This window comes from Heptranchias perlo, chromosome 4 (genome assembly GCF_035084215.1).
Source record: "Heptranchias perlo isolate sHepPer1 chromosome 4, sHepPer1.hap1, whole genome shotgun sequence".
Taxonomy (NCBI): Eukaryota; Metazoa; Chordata; class Chondrichthyes; order Hexanchiformes; family Hexanchidae; genus Heptranchias; species Heptranchias perlo.
The window spans coordinates 119,112,582-119,132,512 of NC_090328.1; the positions used below are offsets into that span (position 1 = coordinate 119,112,582).

A 19,931-nucleotide genomic window follows, 5' to 3' on the forward strand; every position below is an offset into this window, starting at 1 on the left:
TTTACAAGTATTGCTTGAAACCCATGTTGCTTTATTTCACTGGATACACACAACATAGCAGTGATGAAACTCTGCACTAACTCAGTTATAAAATCATAGAATGATACAGCACAGAAGGAGGTCATTCAGCCCATCGTGCCTGTGCCGGCTCTTTGAAAGTGCTATCCAACTAGTCCCACTCCCCTGCTCATTCCCCTTAGCCCAGCAAATTTTTCCTTTTCAAGTATTTATCCAATTTCCTTTTGAAAGTTACTATTGAATCTGCTTCCACCGCCCTTTCAGGCAGTGCATTCCAGATCATCACAACTCGCTGCGTAAAAAAAATTCTCCTCATCTCCCCACTGGTTCTTTTGCCAATTACCTTAAATCTGTGTCCTCTGGTTACCGACCCTTCTGCCAGTGGAAACAGTTTCTCCTTATTTACTCCATCAAAACCCTTCATGATTTTGAACACCTCTATTAAATCTTCTCTTAACCTTCTCAGCACTAAAGAGAATAATCCCAGCTTCTCCAATCTCTCCACGTAGCTGAAGTCCCTCATCCCTGGTACCATTCTGGTAAATCTCCTCTGCACCCTCTCCAAGGCCTTGACATCTTTCCTAAAGTGTGATGCCCAGAATTGGACACAATACTCCAGCTGAAGTCTAACCAATTTAACCACCCTTACTTTCTTAGAGTGAGTGGATGAATCAAAAATTACCTTTAAAACCTGGTGGAGAACGATTTGAAAATCTTTTACTGGCTACTTCCTATTGAAGGTAAATAATGGCCCCGAAATTCTGCAGGGGTTTTCCTGGTTTAGCACCATAACTCTGGAGGGAAATTGGAGTAACCCAACGGGCAACAGTGGAAATAGCCATTAACAGCCGCATACATCCTTTCTTTGGGGGTTCTGCTGACCCCCAGTGGGTCGTATCAGTGCAATTCCCATCGAATTTCAAGGCCATTATCTGTTAATTTACTCCTTGGGTCCAGAAGGCCAAAGGATTTATGACCATTTTCCATTACAAAATGACTGATACCCAGGCACTGTGATTGCACTCGGTCTGGGCTCATGTGAACAGATTCAAAAGAGATTAAGTACCGTGATCAATAAAGAGAGCTGTACCGTGTTACGCATCAAATGTGCAGAAAGGACATGTACTTACCGGTGATATTGAATACCAGTTGGATTTTCTGGTCTGTTTCTGGAACATTGAAGTTCAATTTCTTGTTATACTGTCTCTTCGCCTGCAGAGGTGCCGTCTTAGGAGGCACGGTTATAAACTTCTGCTTGCTTGATCGTTTATGTATCCTGTGGGATTTCTCTGGTTCATCGTAAGAGTATTCCATTTCACCTAGTGCCTCATAATTATCACCCCAAAAACCTGGTCCTGATGATGACAGAACGTGTATTGTGTTAGTGTGGATCGCTGCTCAACAATGAGGCATTATTTTCAGCGACACTTGCATGAAATCTCTTTAATAACATATCAAACATATAAAGGAAATTCAATGGATGGTGCAGTAATCCTATTATAATAGAAAGCACCCTCAGCTTACATCATTAACTAAACCATAATGTTAGGCAGATTTAGGAACATAGGAACAGGAGTAATCCATTCAGTCCCTCAAGCCTGTTCCGCCTTTCAATTAGATCATGGCTGATCTGTATCTTTACTCAGTCTACCTGTCTTGGTTCCATAACCCTTAAGACTCTTTGCCTAACAAAAATCCATCAATCTTAGTTATGAATTTTTAAATTGACCCCCAGCCTCAACAGCTTTTTGGGGGAGAGAGTTCCAGATTTCCACTACCCTTTGTGTGAAGAAGTGCTTCCTGACATCACCCCTGAACGGCCCAGCTCTAATTTTAAGGTTATGCCCCCTTGTTCTGGACTCCTCCCACCAGGGTCTATCTACCCTATCAAATCCCTTAACCATCTTAAACATCTCAATCAGATCACTCCTTAATCTTCTATACTCAAGGGAATACAAGCCTAGTCTATGCAGCCTGTCCTCATAATTTAACCCTTTTAGCCCCGTTATCATTCTGGTGAATATGTGCTGCACCCCCTCCAAGGCCAATATATCCTTCCCTAGGTACGGTGCCCAAAGCTCAGTATTCTAAATGGGGTCTGACCAGAGCTTTATTCAACTGTAGCATATTTTCCACCTCTTTGTAGTCCAGCCCCCTTGAGATAAAGGCCAACATTCCGTTAGCCTTTCTAATTATTATTTTTTATTCCTATGTTTCCGGCCTATTTCAGATCTTCTTGCAGTACAGCCCGTTACCCAAGTTGAGCAGGTGGATTGGCAACTTTCATACCCCTCTGAACACCAGTCACTGAGAGGCGAACAGCAGTAGTACAAGCTCCCTCTCACCTCATTCCCTGCAAGGGACAGCCTCATCTCCACTTTATGTCTCCCTCAGAGTATCTGCCTGAGGTTAGGAAACTGGGGCATGGTCACACATCTTACAATTCCACTTTCTTCTAAGACACAAGTTGAAAACAGTGCAAAGTACAAACAGATGTCTGGGAATAAATATTTTTTTGTTGCTCTGAGAGCCTGGGACAAAGTTGGCCTCATTAGTTTGACAGTGAAACGTAGGCCTGTCTCTTCTCCAATTAATAACCAAATCACCAGCATTCCAACGTGAAAGCAAGACAGAAATTCATGTTGGCGAAAAGATTTGTATTTTTTCAGTGGTGAGAAACACCCCTGTGCTCACTGACCTCCATTGGCTCCCAGTCCGGCAACGCCTCAAATTTAAAATTCTCATCCTTGTTTTCAAATCCCTATCTCTGTATCCTCCTCCAGCCCTACAACCCACCAAGATCTCTGCGCTCCTCCAATTCTGGCCTCTTGCTCATCCCCGGTTTTCATCGCTCCACCATTGGCGGCCGTGCCTTCAGCTGTCTAGGCCCTAAGCTCTGGAATTCCCACCCTAAACCTCTCCGCCTACCTACCTCTCTCTCATCCTTTAAGATGATCCTTAAAAACTACCTCTTTGGCCAAGCTTTTGGTCACCTGTCCTAATATCTCCTTGTGTGCCTCAGTGTCAAATTTTGTTTGATAATCGCTCCTGCGAAGCGCCTTGTGACGTTAAAGGCGCTATATAAATGCAAGTAGTTGTTGTTGTTTTGCACTGGTGAATAAAATAACCATTTCAGCCATTTGCCGAACTAAAACATATTCTTATTATTGTGGAAACCGATACACAGAGACATAGATATTACAACACGGAAACAGGCCGTCTGGCCCAGCCAGTCCGCGTTGGTGTTTATCCTCCACATGAGCAGTATCCTAATCCCATGTGCCTGCCTTGTTTCCAATATCCCTTTACCCCTTTTGCTTCAACCACCTATTTAACCTATCCTTGAATGTTGACATGTTCTCTGCTTCAATCACTAACTCTGGTAATGCATTCCACAGCCTCATGAGCCCCTGTGTAAAAAAAAAGTTTTTACTGCTTTCTGTCCCAAATCTCTTACATTTAATCTGATATTTACTTCCCCATATTCTAGGCCCTGTCAATCACTGGAGACAGTCTGTTTTTATCTACTCGGTCCTATCCCTTCATAATTGTAAACGCCTCTTATCAAATCACCCTGTGAAAAGTTTTACATGACTTTTAAGGTTCTATAACTGAACCCACCTTGCATTATAGGGACACTCCATCAAGCTGCAACCAGGCCACAGATGGTGTCTGTGTCTCCCCCTGTTCTGTTTCCCTATCGATTGATACCAAATTCAGACACTGAGCCCAAAATGGTGCTCCATCCCTATCATCTCCCCCTCCCCCTCCCCCTTCCCAACATGCAAAGAGTGGAGCAACACGCACAGCAAAATCAAACAGCACATTACAGGTAGCAGGTGTATTTTCAACACGGGACGCGGCACTATAATGGAACCAGACACCATACCTACGATGGCAAAACCATTCTCATAGTTATAGTTGTACCCCAGGCACTGTCCTTTGGACAAATCCTCCAGCTTACATTCAATGTCATTATTGTCGCTGCACAGCGATGGAACCTAAAGACATTTAAAAAGAAAATGACAAATCATTGCAGTGCCTTAGAGTAATTGGAGCCCTCAAGAAATCTGCCAGTGAGCAGTATACATGATATTAGCTGGAACTCTTCATGTAAAAGACTTTAAAATTTAAAATCAATTTTTTTTCAAAAAATTCAGAACTTCTATAAATTATCTACCTGGAATGTTTACGATTCCTAAAACTAATTCCGCAAAGTTCAATATACCAATAATACAGTTGCCCATGCAATAATAATAGTTTAAACCTGGCAAGGGTAAATGTTCTGAATTTGTGCTCCCCCTAGTCAGTTCCCTACACAAGAAGTGGATATTGGGACATTAGGTGCAGCTAGGGTTACCAACTCTGGTCGGGCATATTCCTGGAGGTTTCATCACATGACCTCCAACCGTCCTGCCTGCACACTTCCGCCATTGGTTGCCCAACACTCCCATCCTCGCAGGGCCCCGCCTTCCCACGGCCAATCGGAAAGCGGGCAGACTTTTCATTACCTGATTGGATGATTCTTGACTGTCAGTCAAACAGCCTTTTCTCCCCCATATTTTTATAACTAATAAACAAAAGTATTCAAAGAAAATTAAAAATAAGACAATTTTTTTTAATGCCCTTATGATATTTTCTCGCAGCAGTGTCCTGGAAATTATTATCTAATTCCTGGCGACTCCAGGGCAATCCTGGAGGGTTGGCGACCCCTAGGTGCAGAGGTCAGTGGGCCTCACAGGATTTTCAGTCCATTCATTTTTAACAGATGGAAATCCTGCGGGACACACTGGCCTCCGCACCCAAATTCCCAATATATATGCTTCAGGCACACACAGGTCTTCCCTGGGAACATAAATTAACAAACTCTATTTTGTTTTAAGAAAGCAATCTTGCAAGAAAACACACTTCAGGAAAGACGAGTCTCAGTTGTCCATTTTCAGGGAGTAATTGTGTTTTTGAATCAAAAACATCTCCACCAGGTTTGATGCCCCCTAGTTTGACTCTGTAGAATTTAACATTATGTGAGGTTGTTTTCTAGAGGTCAAATGCTACAATTTCCCTAAAATATGATACAGTTCTTAAGAATATCCATTTCTACAAATGTCACAACAGTAAGCATAAGGTAAGAATTCTTTCTGTCGCTATGTATGGCAGCATGGTAAATATGTTGGTGAACTTATCCTCTGTGCCTCTCCATATTTGTGTCAGCCATGGCTCAGTGGGTAACACTCTTGCCTCTGAATCTCATGGTTGTAGGTTCAAAGTCCCACTCCAGAGACTTGAGCACAAAATCTAGGCTGATACTCCAGTGCAGTATTGAGGGAGTGCTTTGTAGTTGGAAGGTGCTGTCTTTCAGATGGGATGATAAACTGAGGCCCCTGTCTGCCCTCTTGGGTCGGTATCCTGGCCAATGTTTATCCCTCAGCCACCATCACTAAAACAGATTATCTGGTCATTATCACATTGTTGTTAATGGGATCTTGCTGACTGCAAATTGGCTGTTGTGTTTCCTAAATTACAAAAGTGACTACACTACAAAAGTACTTTATTGGCTGTGAAGCACTTTGGGACATCCTGAGGTTGTGAAAGGTGCTATATAAATGCAAGTCTTTCATTTTCTCTATTCAGTGTTTCTAACAAAATCGTAAGCAGGTTTCTTTAATTAATGAACTTGTTAACAATTTTGCTAGAAGGACCTAACAGGAAATCTTCACAAACACATTTACGATGCTTGCCACAGGTAGCGGACGGGGGACTTCTTCCCTCTATACTGATCGAGTTTGTAAAATATACATAAGGGTAGATTTTCCAGGTCCGAGCTCATCGCCAGCACATATCGGAAAATTGCTGGTGCGCTGTAACAGGTCCAGTCTCGATTTTAAAATCGCTCATCCTTGTTGTCAAATCGCTCCATAGCCTCTCCCCCTCCCTATCTCTGTAACCTCCTCTGGCCCTACAACCCTCTGAGATCTCTGCGCTCCTCCAATTCTGGCCTCTTGTGCATCCCCAATTTCCTTTGCCCCACAATTGGCGGCCGTGCCTTCAACCCTAAGCTCTGAAATTTCTTCCCTAAATCTCTCTGCCTCCCTACCTCTCTCTCCCTGTTAAGTGGCTCCTTAAAACCTATCTCTTTGACCAAGCTTTTGTCACCTGTCCTAATATTTCCTTATGTGACTCGGTGTCACATTTTGTCTGGTAATGCTCCAGTGAAGCGCTTACTACGTTAAAGGTGATATATAAATGCAAGTCATTGTTGTTATAGTTTTCCGATACATATTGTACTTGGAAAGTCTACTCCATAGAGCCAGTATGGATTTACCACTTCAGCTAATGTGTTGTTGAATGTCCTCTCAAAGTTGTCCAGCAGAGTGCCGTCATCACATCGGTTCACGGAATACTGCACTTCAAATTTCTTATGGCCGTTATTCCCAAAGCGTTTCTCTGAAATGGATCGTAAAGACATTCAGTTAAAGGGCTCATGTCAATACAAACTGTGTCTCCAAATAGCTCCCCAATGGCTCAGCTAGTTTGTTCAGCAAGTAGTTGACCTGTACAGACCAGCAAGGATTCCCGGTTGGATCCCTAATCTGCAGTGAGTTAGCGGAACTCAGCTGAGGTGGCATTAGGGGTCTTCCATTGGCTTCAGAACTTCTGGGCATGGTAGGTTCCTGCTCCTGAGGGGAAGCCCAAGGCCCTTATTTGTTCAATGATGTCAGAAAGGCAATGATTTCCCACCCCGCACACCCCCCCACCCCCACCCCCACCACATTGACCCGTTGGCCAGGAATAGCAAGGTAATTGATTACCTTTGTATATTCACATCTTTGGACCTTTGGAACCCAACTGAGAGCAGGCATGGGAATCGTTGGATGAAAGAGGGGATGAATCAGATGGAATTCCTGGGATAGCCAAGGAATGCCCCCACAAAAGACCCTAAACTGTTGCCAGGATGATGAAGGGAGCAGTCAGAAGATGTAGCTGCCCCCGGGTTGGAAATTCAAACTTAGATGGAGCAGAAACCCAGCAGGCCTGGGTTCCGTCCTAAATTCCTAACCCCCACCCCCCCACCTCCTGCTAGAGCTCCGATCCCCCACGGGAACAAAATCTGGAGCAGTGATTTTTCCGCAGTCAACCCCAAACCCTAATGTCCAATCGGAGGTGTGGCTTTGCAGTCTGGGATTGTTGGTGCTAAGCTTTCATTCCCAGGGCCGTCAGCTCAAGAGTTGATGGTGAAACTCATCCAATGAAGGATAATAGAGATCAGATGATATTTGAGTTTGGGATTAAAACTTCAGCTGTCCTAATGAGATCACAAGTGTCTCCTACTGGAGCTGCTGGGATACCAGCCCTGACAATCATTTTGCACTCTTGTAAATCTCAAAAGAATATTTGATAAGTAAAAAAAAATCCATCGTCCTATCTGGTAAATGTCACTTACTGGAGCAATCAGGTCTCGCAGACGAGGCAGCGGGAATCCACAAGCCATCATGAGCACAGTAGTAACTTTTAACTGGTTCGACAGCAAGCCCATATCCATCGAAGCAGTACAGAGTGCAGTTCACACGCAAGTCGTCAGCCACACAAGAGAAGCCTCCATTCAAAGGAGTGAACGGTACTCTGCAAACTGTATCTATTGAGGAAAATAAATTTGAGTGTAACTGATTGATCTTATTGGTATCTTAGCAAGAATATTCATCACTGGCCTGGACAGGTGCAGCTGCAACAACACTCAAGAACTCAACACCATCCAGGACAGAGCAATTCGCTTGGCACTGGACTTAATATCCGTCCCTTTCTGCTACTGACACATTGGGCTCGATTTTCAAATGAAAGTCCGGGTGCGTTGGGGATGGGGGGTGGCGGGGGGGTGACAGCGAAAATCGGTAAAATCCTGAGTGGGTAAGGAACCCGGCTCCAACCTGCCGACTTCCGCGTCTCACACAGATACACCTGATTGACAGCCTGTCAATCAGGCTGGCTGCCAGGCGCGAAACCCGGAAACAAGATTAATGAGCATCAATTACCTCGCAACCGCGTGGGGAACGGTAAGATTTTATTATCCGGGTTTGCCGCGCACCCATTGACCCCCTCCCCCCCCCCCCTCCGCTGCCATCCATTTGAAAATCGAGCCCATTGTGTCTGCAGTATGTACTGCAGCAACTCACCAAGGTTACTTTGCTAGCACCTCCCTCCCCTATGACCTCCACCACCAAGAAGGGCAAAAGCAGCGATGCCGTGGGATCACCTTAGCCTCCAATTCACACATCATCCTGAATTAGACATATATCCCCATGTTGTCATGGTCATTCGGTCAAAATACAGGAATTCCCTACCTAACGCCAGTGTGGGAGCACCAACCCGACAGGATCACACTGGTTCAAGGAGAAGGCTCACCAATAGCATCGCAGGGCAACTAGGGATGGGCAATAGATGTGGTCTCGCCAATGTCACCCACATTCCCAGAACAAGTAAAAAAAATTCAAATGGCCTCTGAAATGTAACTTATGGCCCATTCAGACTACAAGGCTGGCATTAGTGAGAGGTGGTTTCAGCTTTGCACCGGCACTAAACTTGTGGAGTACACGTCAGCTGTCAAGGCCCGAGCTGACTCTGAAGGGAAGCTGAATGAAAGTACCTCCTCTAGGGAGTCCCGCTTCTCTTCATCTGGTGTCAGATTGGGCCCTAACTCTGGATTTACACTATAACACCACCAACCCTACAGTTACCCCTGGGCGCAGCGAATATCAGGAATCCGGGTGTGTTGGAGCACAGGCCTATAAAGGAACCCATCTGATTTTCCTGCATTTGCTGCCCTCAGATGATGCAGTGCAGCTGGGCTTAAGAAAAGACATACTTGCTCTCGAGGCAGTACAAAGAAGGTTCACTCGGTTAATCCCGGGGATGAGGGGGCGGACATATGAGGAGAGGTTGAGTAGATTGGGACTCTACTCATTGGAGTTCAGAAGATTGAGAGGCGATCTTATTGAAACATATAAGATTGTGAAGGGGCTTGATCGGGTGGATGCGGTAAGGATGTTCCCAAGGATGGGTGAAACTAGAACTAGGGGGCATAATCTTAGAATAAGGGGCTGCTCTTTCAAAACTGAGATGAGGAGAAACTTCTTCACTCAGAGGGTAGTAGGTCTGTGGAATTTGCTGCCCCAGGAAGCTGTGGAAGCTACATCATTAAATAAATTTAAAACAGAAATAGACAGTTTCCTAGAAGTAAAGGGAATTAGGGGTTACGGGGAGCGGGCAGGAAATTGGACATGAATTTAGATTTGAGGTTAGGATCAGATCAGCCATGATCTTATTGAATGGCGGAGCAGGCTCGAGGGGCCGATTGGCTTACTCCTGCTCCTATTTCTTATGTTCTTATGTTCTTATGGGCGCAAACTCAGGAAAATCTCCCTTTAAGTGTGAATGCACCCAATAAGGTAAAGATGGTTAAATATCCAACGCCCATTCATTGAGTCTGAAGCACAACCAACTTGTATTTTCTGGGTGAAATTCCACTTTGGCAGAGACGCAAACTGGACGGTAGCAGATCGACCGCCCGCTTTACGTCCCACCCGAGTTTCCTGTCCATTGATGTATAATCAGCGGTCGATTTGCTATCGCCAGTTTTGTACCCCTCACCAAAGCTGAATTTCGCCCCCTTTATTTTTTCTGAGCTCCTGAGAATGACTGTAACATTCAGGCTGTTTAATTGAATCATAGAAGCTCACAGCACAGAAGTCGGCCTTTCGGCCCATTGTGCCTGTGCCGACTCTTTGAAAGAGCTATCCAATTAGTCCCTCTCCCCCCTGCTCTTTCCCCCATAGCCCTGAATTTTTTTTTCCCTTCAAGTATTTATCCAATTCCCTTTTGAAAGTTACTGTTGAATTTGCTTCCACCGCCCTTTCAGGCAGCGCATTCCAGATCATTACAACTTGCTGAGTAAAAACATTTCTCCTCATCTCTCCCACTGGCCTTTTGCCAATTATCTGTGTCCTCTGGTTATATAAATGAAACTGTTTCCATCATGTGACTGCAGCATTGTTTTGTACCTCTGATGACAATTTGAATATCGCAACTCCTGTTATTGCCTGAAGGGTCCATCGCAGTATAACGAACAATCGTTTCCCCACGGGAGAAGAAATCTCCAAGTGAATGACTCTTCTTAATCTCCAATGGAGCACCTGTGAACAAAGAGGTAGAGCGATTTCAAAAGTAGAGATATGCATTTCATTGCTTGAGGGAGGACAACCCAACTGTATGTTTTGATGATGGCCTAGATTCATCCATCTATCTTTGGGATAGGTTTTTGTCTTTACCCGGGTGGTAATCTGGCAGAGTGGATCGCCCGCCCTTCATAGAACTTCAGGTGCTCACAGTCAGCTCGAGTCCACCGCGGACGTGAGCTGGAAATTTCCTCCTTGGAGGGGGAAGAGGCAGTTGCGTGATAATGGGGTGGTGGGTCATGAGCTCCACGGCCTCGCCCCCTCCCTATCTCTGTAACATCTTCCAGCTGCACAACCCTCCAGGTTCTCTGCGCTCCTCCAACTCTGGCCCCTTGCTCATCCCCGATTTCCCCGAGCGGTGTAGTGAAGGAACTGAGCGTTCCCCAGTTGCATCAAAGAGGTAAATTCCCTCCCCTTCCCCCCCCTGCCCCAACTTCAGTCGCAAATACTATTATCAAGCTGAGAAATAGCTACTTTGATGCACAGCCACAGTGAGACATCAAATCTCAAATTAAACAACTTTCATTGAAATAGACTTCAATTTGGAGATTTCAGACATGAGACCTGCTTTATTTCTGAAGCCAGTCCTGGCTCAGAGCATAAATGATAATACCTGAATTATCCGAAAACTGTGGTTCCTCCCATGTGGCCTGATACATCTCCTCATGTGTCAGGATGGGCGGTGGTGAGCGACACCCGTCAATCACAGGAGGTTCAGTATCTAAAGAAATGTAAACAAATCATTCCCTAGGTAAGCTCTGTTCTTTCTTAGTGTGGCTGAAATGTAAACAAGGGTTGTGTGGAAATTACATAGATTGTGCAGCATAGAAACATGTCCATGACTAATGAATGCTTCCACCGTCCTTTCAGGCAGTGCATTCCAGATCATAACAACTCGCTGTGTAAAAAATATTCTCCTCATCTCATCTCTGGTGCTTTTGTCAATTACCTTAAATCCGTGTCCTTTGGTTACTGACCCTTCTGCCACTGGAAACAGTTTCTCCTCATCTACTCTATCAAAACCCTTCATGATCTCCCCTTAACCTTCTCTGCTCCAAGGAGAACAATCACAGCTTCTTCAGTCTCTCCACGTAACTAAAGTCCCTCATCCCTGGTACCATTCTAATAAATCTCCTCTGCACCTTCTCCAAGGCCTTGACATCCTTCCTAAAGTGTGGTGCCCAGAACTGGACACAATACTTCAACTGAGGCCTAACTAGTGGTTAATAAAGTTTTAGCACAACTTCCTTGCTTTTGTACTCAATGCATCGATTTATAAAGGCAAGGATCCTATATGCTTTTTTAACAGCTTTCTCAACTTGTCCTGCCACCTTCAAAGATTTCTGTACATAAAGCCCCAGTCTCTCTGTTCCCGCACCCCCTTTGAAATTGTACCATTTAGTTCATATTGCCATTGTTCTATGATTGTAACGTGTGTTCCTCTTCTGTATTTGTAGGCCAGGAAAAACAACTATCCAGCACCATACAGCGACAGCCTGTGTCATTCTCACCATTTGTCGCAACCACCAGTATAGCTACGCTCACCCAGGAGATGAAGGTAGTGAGCCTGAGGACATTGCGCCTGCTGACAATGAAGAAGCTGACTGGAGGGCCAACTTGGTTCCTTCCTCAACTACAGAGGGATCGATTGCATTGCCAGAACCAGTAATGGCCATTTAGACATTTTTTTTTACTGCCATTCCCACTGCCACATGGATCCATTTGCACCACCGTGGTCTCCCTCACCGTGGGCACCATAAATGGCGCTGGCCCAAAAATATTCAAACGCCCCTTGTCCCAGGAAGTGGGCCAGGGTCAGGAACGCTAACAATGAGCAGCCAGAAACCCCACCTCACTTCTGCCAGCAGCGGGTCCACAGGAAATTCTGCAAATCATGATCACCTAAGGGTGTCTTTGGACCACAACGTGAACCATTTTCAGTGGTGCACAAGCCTGAAATGATTCATTTTACCTTGTAATGGTCAATTCCCATTTCTATCAATCGGTTTGATGTTTACTACATAGGAGGGTAGTTTCCAGTGGAGTGCAAAGTCTCGGTCATGTAAAAGCTGTGTACAGGAACCCCCCCAATAGCTGACATTTCTACGGTGCATCTGAAGTAGGTGCATCCAACAAAATGTTAACCCAATAAAAGTGTTCATTTTGCACATTTCTTCCAAAAGTTACATCTGCTTAGAAAACATACTTATACTATGTTTCAAAATGATTTGAAGCTTGCAAGATCAGGTATGGAGTTAGGGACATCATTGAACCATTTTCTCATCCAGATTCACTGGCAATGCATATTTGAAATGACAACGTTCAGAATTGTAATGCTATCGGGTCAGATCCCAGTTTGTATATTTTAAAAAATATTTTGTGAAACTAGGTGGAGGAAATCATCAAGGTTTAAAGCAGTAGGAGGACAGATGAGTTACGTGAAGCACTGGTGATTACGCAATGCCAAGCTTGAGTTGGAGAGCTTGTAGATGTTAAGAGGAAGGAGAGACTGAAGGATTTAAGGGATTCTGCAGTTTTCAGCTTGTGAGACAGAATGTATGAGGAGTCTGAAATTCAAGCTTTGATGTCAAAACAGCAAGGAGGAAGAGCACATAGGATGTATATTTGAAGCTAAGAAGGACCAAGAAAAGAATGGTGATATAGGCATTGGTAAAACGGTGAGATGCAAGGAAGGCTGCAACGGGGCTGGATGGAGGGAGAGAGGTTTGACGCCAAAAGCGAGAGAATCACCACCAATCAGATGACAAGCTTTCTCTTGTATCCTGTCCAGGAGAGTAGGAAGGTTTTAGAAGAACCTCCAAAAACATATATCTAGATATTTTTGAAAGTGAAGTGCACTGCGTTTCTCCAGGAGAGTGAAGAATCTGTGTCAGATAACAGCGCTGTAATCTGTAACACCATGTAGGAGAAACCAGCCATCATCACATGATGCATAGCCATTCATGATCACTTTGAGGCCATAATAAACTTCCTTTCCTGTAGCACACTTTCCTCAACAGAAAATTACTGGAGGGCAGCACTTATATTGGTGAAAGCTGAGGAGTATGGGCTAAAATCACCGTAACACGAGTGTAAACATTCACTAATAGTGTCTATTCACCAATAACCAAGTCCAATCTCTACTCACTAATAACCACATCTAGTGTCTATTCACCAATAACCAAGTCCAGTTTCTACTCACCAATAACCTTTATTTTAAAGGAGCAATTTGCTTTGTTTCCGGTCTTGTCTACCGCTGTATATGTGATGGTGATTTCTCCAATTGGGAAGAGGTGAGGTGGAACCAAAGCAGGAGTGACTTGAAAAGATACCTAATGACACAGAGGAAAGATTACTGTCAGCGACAATGTCTGTAAATTCAATCATTAACTAACTATGAGAGAACTCCCCTGTTCTTCAAAATAATGGTGTGGGATCTTTCACATCGGCCTGAGAGGGCAGACGGGGCCTTGGTTTAACGTCTCATCCAAAAGACAGCACCTTCAACAGTGCAGCACTCCCTCAGTACCATCAGCCTAGATTTTATACTCAAATCTCTAGTGTGGGGTTTGAATCCACAACCTTCTGGCTCAAGTGTTACCCACTGAGCCACAGCTGACACCAGGTACTGTACACTTTATCTAGATTAACCCCCTTAAACAGAAATCCAGCACTCACCTCATCACCAGAGTTATCTTTTGTTTCTGGTATCAACCAGCTGACATTTGCTGTTTTCTGATGTTCTAAAGTTTCTACCTTAACGTCCTCTGGACAATGGATTTGGGGCACATCGATATCTAATAGATAAAACATTTTTATTTAAAAAAAATCACCATCACTTCAATTAAGTTGAAACAACATGGTGTAACCATATCACCTTTACATTCTAATATTATTCACCCAATAGAAGACCAAATGATAATCAGCAGACAACTATACTACCAGACAAGAATTGTCAGCTTTAAATAACTAATACATCAGAATGTTCAGACTCATTAAAGGAATTGGTTGTAAGATCAGTGCTGCCTGCAGATACATGTGGCTGCATTGTAACAATAAGGCCATAGTTATCAGAACTTTCTATGAGATAGATGCAGCTGTCCTTTGGGGATTTTACCACATTGAAGTAAACATCTAACTTCAAAAAGAAATGGATGGCAACGAGTTACAGTCTGTGACACATCCTAGGAAAGATAGAAAGAAAGGTAAAAAGGTAGAAAGGAAGGAAGAAAGAAGTATAGTCACAGCTGAATTGTAGGAAATGCGGCAGCCAAATTGTGCATAGCAAGGTCCCACAGTGTGAGAATAAGATAATCTGTTTTGGTGATGTTGGTTGAGGGATAAATATTGGCCAGGACACTGGGGAGAATTCCCCTTCTTCAAAATAGTGACATGGGATCTTTTACATCTACCTGAGAGGGCAAACAGGACCTTAGTTTAACATCACATCTGACAGCACCTCCAACAGTGCAGCACTACCTCAATACTGCACTGGGAGTGTCAGGCTAGATTTTATGCTCTAAGTTTCATGGAATAGGGCTTGAACCCACAACCTTCTGACTCAGAGGCAAGAGTGCTACCCCCTGAGCCATGGCCAACAATGATTTACATAGAATTATTTTAGAGGAATAATGATTTACATAGAAATAATTTGCACAGATTTTTTGAGACTTCATAAACTTAAGTTGTGGCAGTGAAGCTGAAATGGCTTTACTCAGTCAACTAATCCTGAAGAGTGTGTTGTCATAGCCTTCAAGGCAATTTGCATGAATCTTTTATTACTTCTTTATCATTGGATGTTTTCAAGTCACAGTACCACTACTAACAGATGTTGTTTTGGCTGGCAGATTTGGTTGTGGACTTTTCATCTTATGAGGGAGATTCAATAATATTGGCCTGGAAATTGCTCCTAAAATAATGGTGAGGCTAACACGGCTGATTGTTATTTCAGGGCAAATGGAGCAGCAAGTTCCAGCTAGTGGACATGCGCAGTCAAACGCGGAAATCTGGAAATTGCTCAACCATTTGCCCTGCTCGTTTGGAAACTTTGTGTTAAAGAGATCTCGCTGGTTGAATGAATGGAGCAGCCCGAACTTGCTGCACTGCCCAGCTGGAAACAAACTAATCTCTCTATAAAAAAAGGTACGCTGGGTTTCTTAGGTCTAAACTAACTTTTAACGGTGTGGTATGTATTAATGACTGCCAAACAACCTCTCTGGTACTGAAAATTAACTTTTTAAAATGTGGAGTCTCATTCCTCCCGATATTAATTGTTGTTGGGGACATTTAAAAAAGATTTTAAATTTAAGATTGTTATTTTTATACTTATTCTTTCTGTCTCTTTTACCTCTGTCTTCTAATCTTACCCTCTCTTTATTTTGCTTTCTCTAACTGATTTTATAGAGAATTTACTAATCGATCTGACACTTCCTAGTTTTTAGTCTGTGTGGCTTGTGAAGGAGGCTTTCACTTCCTGGTTCTGACTGCACGGTTTGTCAATGATGCTTCCAGCTGATTGGTTATAGGGAGAGAGAGATCCTTTCCCCCCCCCCCCCTCACAGTTTGGAGAAGCCCGGGAAAAAACGCTGCACTTCTTGCAGGTCTCCATCAAAGCAAGTTGGCGCCCAGAAGCCCACAAAAAGTTTGTGGGTGAGTTAGTTACTTACGAGCAGCGGGCGATGTCTGTTCAGCGCTCAGTGCAATTTCCGGCCCAATATATTGCTGGAGTGCAATTATAATGGAATCAGCACCTCTATATATTATCATGTTTAATTACCCTTGGAATGAAATCCTGTTGTGCCATATTAGTGCTAATGGGTTTCCTCAAAATGGCCTCATTAAAATAGTAGCCAGAGGAATTTCATACAAATCCATTAACACATTCATAACTGAATGCAAAATGGTGCAATTTCAGATTTTTAAAAGTTAGCTTTCAAAAAGACTACAATTTGTCCTGCCCTTACTTGGGGACTCACCCCATGGCTTCACCCCAGACTCAGCTGTCAATCAAAGAATCGCAGACTGGGCTTGATCCTTTGATCTGTTCCAGATAATTTGGAACTAATTGTGAAGATATGTCGGGTAAAAAAGACTTTAAACCTTCTTCTCCTTGATCCCCATTATTCGATGTCTGCGAACTGATGGAAAGCAGAGTTTAATATTAAACTCTGTTATCCATCAGGAACTGGCAATAGGATTTTAATTTGCACCTGCATGACCCATGCAGATAACTCATTTAGATTTAGCTGTTATATATTGCCTGGCCATTTCTGTGTGAAACTAGATTTTCAACAACAGCTTGCATTTATATAGCGCCTTTAACTTAGTAAAACATCCCAAGGCCCATCACAGGAGCGATTATAAAACAAAATTTGATACAACGAGCCACATAAGGAGATATTAGGACAGGTGGTAGGTTTTAAGGAGCATCTTAAAGGAGGAGAGAGCGATGGAGAGGCAGAGGTTTAGGGAGGGAATTCCAGAGCTCAGGTTCTAGGCAGCTGAAGGCATGGCCGCCAATGCTGCCATCACTGTAACAAAGGATCCAAATCAATAAACTAATGCAGATCAAAGGACATTTTTGTCATGCATTATTACAAATATTACAAAAGGTTCCAAAATCAAGCTCTCGTTTTACCATGAAGGAAGAGTTGTAGAGGTACCTTGACAAGTGGCTTTTTGCAGCGCCTGACTCCACTTGCCGTTGCTCATGCATTGTACTTCCTCCGTGACTCCTGACAGTCTGTAACCATGACGACAGCTCAACTGACACACACTCCCTGGTTTCACTGCAGTTTTCCTGCAAATGTGGGGGGACACCATCACACCTTCTGGCTTTTGTATGGCCGGACAACGGATTTCTGTTGAAATGCAAAATGTGCTTTTTAAAAAGAATGAAAGAGAGAGAGCTTGAAATGGATAATAACAGAAATAAATCTAACAAAATAGGTGAAATTTGAAAAAACATCTATTTGAAAACCACACATGCTATATGCATTCTGTCCATTGGACTTAGGCTTTACACTTGGGTGTCACAGTTTTCTATGTGGAAGTTTTAGCCCTGTTTTTGAGTTGCTGGCCATAAACTACCTACATGCTGCAGGAGTGGAAACCTTTCCTAATATAAGGCAGCACAGAGCGGCAATGGCAGTGCAGTTGATAATGCCATGCACTTTGGGAAAATGAGCCAGCTGGTAAATGCCAAGCTGCCTTGGTTCCTGCTGCTTGTTGTCCAGATTATACTCAAGCGAGCTCGTGTGCCTTTTGATAGATACCATCATTTCTGCCTCAATGTGGCAATGCACTGAATTGTGGCTGATTCCAGTCAGTCAAGTGGGTGCCTAGAAGGTGCCAGAGGTGTAGAAAGTCAGAGCAGCAATTAGCTTAACTTCTATCGATAGTGCTGTTACTCTTGCTAAACTCGGCTGCAGATCATCCTGTACCAAGGGCCATTACTTGATGACAGCTGCTTTGCTCTATCTAAGCCTCATCAGATACAGCTCCTTACAGAAATGTCAGCCTGAGCTAGTTGGTGCGAAGCAACTTCTTCAGTCTTCTTGATCTGATGACCCTCTGTGTCTTACTCCACATCATCCATTCCTCTGCGGGCGTGTATACACAGGAGATGAAAATGCCAATATGGCATCTGCAAAATCCTCAACCACTCCTTACAATCAGAGGTAATGCACCAAGCCGTCTCATGTGCCAAGTGTGACTATGCTGCCCAAATGAGAAACAGTTGCTTGTGACTTCTAGGAACATAGGAACATAGGAACAGGAGTAGGCCATTCAGCCCCTCGTGTCTGCTCTGCCATTTGATAAGATCATGGCTGATCTGTGATCTAACTCCATATACCTGCCTTTGGCCCATATCCCTTAATACCTTTAGTTGCCAAAAAGCTATCCATCTCACATTTAAATTTAGCAATTGAGCTAGTATCAATTGCCGTTTGCGGAAGAGAGTTCCAAACTTCTACCACCCTTCGTGTGTAGAAATGTTTTCTAATCTCACTCCTGAAAGGTCTGGCTCTAATTTTTAGACTGTGCCCCCTACTCCTAGAATCCCCAACCAGCGGAAATAGTTTCTCTCCATCCACCTTATCCGTTCCCCTTAATATCTTATAAACTTCGATCAGATCACCCCTTAACCTCCTAAACTCTAGAGAATACAACCCCAATTTGTGTAATCTCTCCTCGTAACTTAATCCTTGAAGTCCGGGTATCATTTTAGTAAACCCACGCTGCACTCCCTCCAAGGCCAATATGTCCTTCCGAAGGTGCGGTGCCCAGAACTGCTCACAGTACTCCAGGTGCGGTCTAACCAGGGGTTTGTATAGGGTTTTGAAGGTCTATTGTGTGAACTTACAAATAAGGAAGGGAAAGCGTAGCCACAGTTGTAATGCAAGGGAACACAGCAGCCGATTTGCGCACAGCAAGGTCCCATAAACAGCAATAAGATACATGACCAGATAATTTGATTTAGTGATGTTGGTTGAGGGATAAACAGTACGAGTTCTTTGATGGCTCCAAACTGAAGTCAAGTTTCCTGATGTAATTGCCAAGTACACCAGCTGGTGGCAGTACATCCACTGTTATGATGACCAAGGAATTGCAACTGCACTCATCAGAAAGGTACTAACACCAGGAATTTGTGGCTTCCGACTCAAAAATACATGCTTATTGAAATGGTGGCCTATCGCAAGGGTATTAAAATGGTGGACCTATAAGTCTGCATCTTTGTCTTAAACTGTTACAAGAAAAAAAATTACATCACACTCCCCGTGATTCCCATCCTTTTCATTCCAAAATTATTGCCTTCTGTTTATTTGCAAGAATTTTTGGCCTACATGTCTGAGCCAGAATTTAAATGAAGGTGTGACATTTATACATTGGTAGGAATACTATTAAACTGCAGCACAGTAAGGAAGGAATGGAGGATTATCAAGCTGTAGTGACTAAAATGTTTTTTTTTAATTGGCTAATCAAAGTCAATAGATAATCAATAAATAATCATTCTGAAATCCCACAGGCCCTGAAATCTTGCTTTGGGTGGGGGCCTTGTTTAAAGTCAGGTGTCTGTTGTTGGTGTGAAGTAACATGTTGTCGAGAACACCTGAATTCCCATTGTTTTCCTGTCCTGAATCATGCATTGATTGGAAGGAAACGCAGACCTCAGCAGACAAGAGCAAGCAGCTGCTACTGGGTATTGAATTCCTTCAACATGTCCATCACAGGGGCAGCTAAATGGTACAAGGTACCAGTCTGGATGTGAAACAGACTGCCCCGGAGTCGGCAACTTCCAAAGGTGGAAAAAATGGCAGGTAGGACCAGAAAAAATGTACTTTAATGATGACACTCCCCTTTGGCACACCTTTGATGATGACACTCCCCTTTGGCACACCTTTGATGATGACACTCCCCTTTGGCACACCTTTAATGATGACACTCCCCTTTGGCACACCTTTAATGATGACACTCCCCTTTGGCACACCTTTAATGATGACACTCCCCTTTGGCACACCTTTAATGATGGCACTCCCCTTTGGCACACCTTTAATGATGACACTCCCCTTTGGCACACCTTTGATGTTGGCACTCCCCTTTGGCACACCTTTGATGATGACACTCCCCTTTGGCACACCTTTAATGATGACACTCCCCTTTGGCACACCTTTGATGATGACACTC

General features: G+C 43.7%; 1 protein-coding gene across 1 annotated transcript in view; it reads right to left on the reverse strand.

Moving 5' to 3' along the window:
* svep1 (sushi, von Willebrand factor type A, EGF and pentraxin domain containing 1) overlaps window positions 1–19,931 on the reverse strand; it is a 204,790-nt gene that overhangs the window by 117,837 nt on the left and 67,022 nt on the right. Inside the window, exons 7-15 of the mRNA XM_067983570.1 lie at window positions 16,907–17,104; window positions 13,923–14,041; window positions 13,447–13,576; window positions 10,858–10,965; window positions 10,071–10,202; window positions 7,460–7,651; window positions 6,341–6,462; window positions 3,908–4,019; window positions 1,149–1,373 (exon numbers count right to left, since the gene is read on the reverse strand). Of these exons, the coding sequence (XP_067839671.1) occupies window positions 1,149–1,373; window positions 3,908–4,019; window positions 6,341–6,462; window positions 7,460–7,651; window positions 10,071–10,202; window positions 10,858–10,965; window positions 13,447–13,576; window positions 13,923–14,041; window positions 16,907–17,104 (1,338 nt within the window). The remainder of the gene's footprint in view (window positions 1–1,148; window positions 1,374–3,907; window positions 4,020–6,340; window positions 6,463–7,459; window positions 7,652–10,070; window positions 10,203–10,857; window positions 10,966–13,446; window positions 13,577–13,922; window positions 14,042–16,906; window positions 17,105–19,931) is intronic.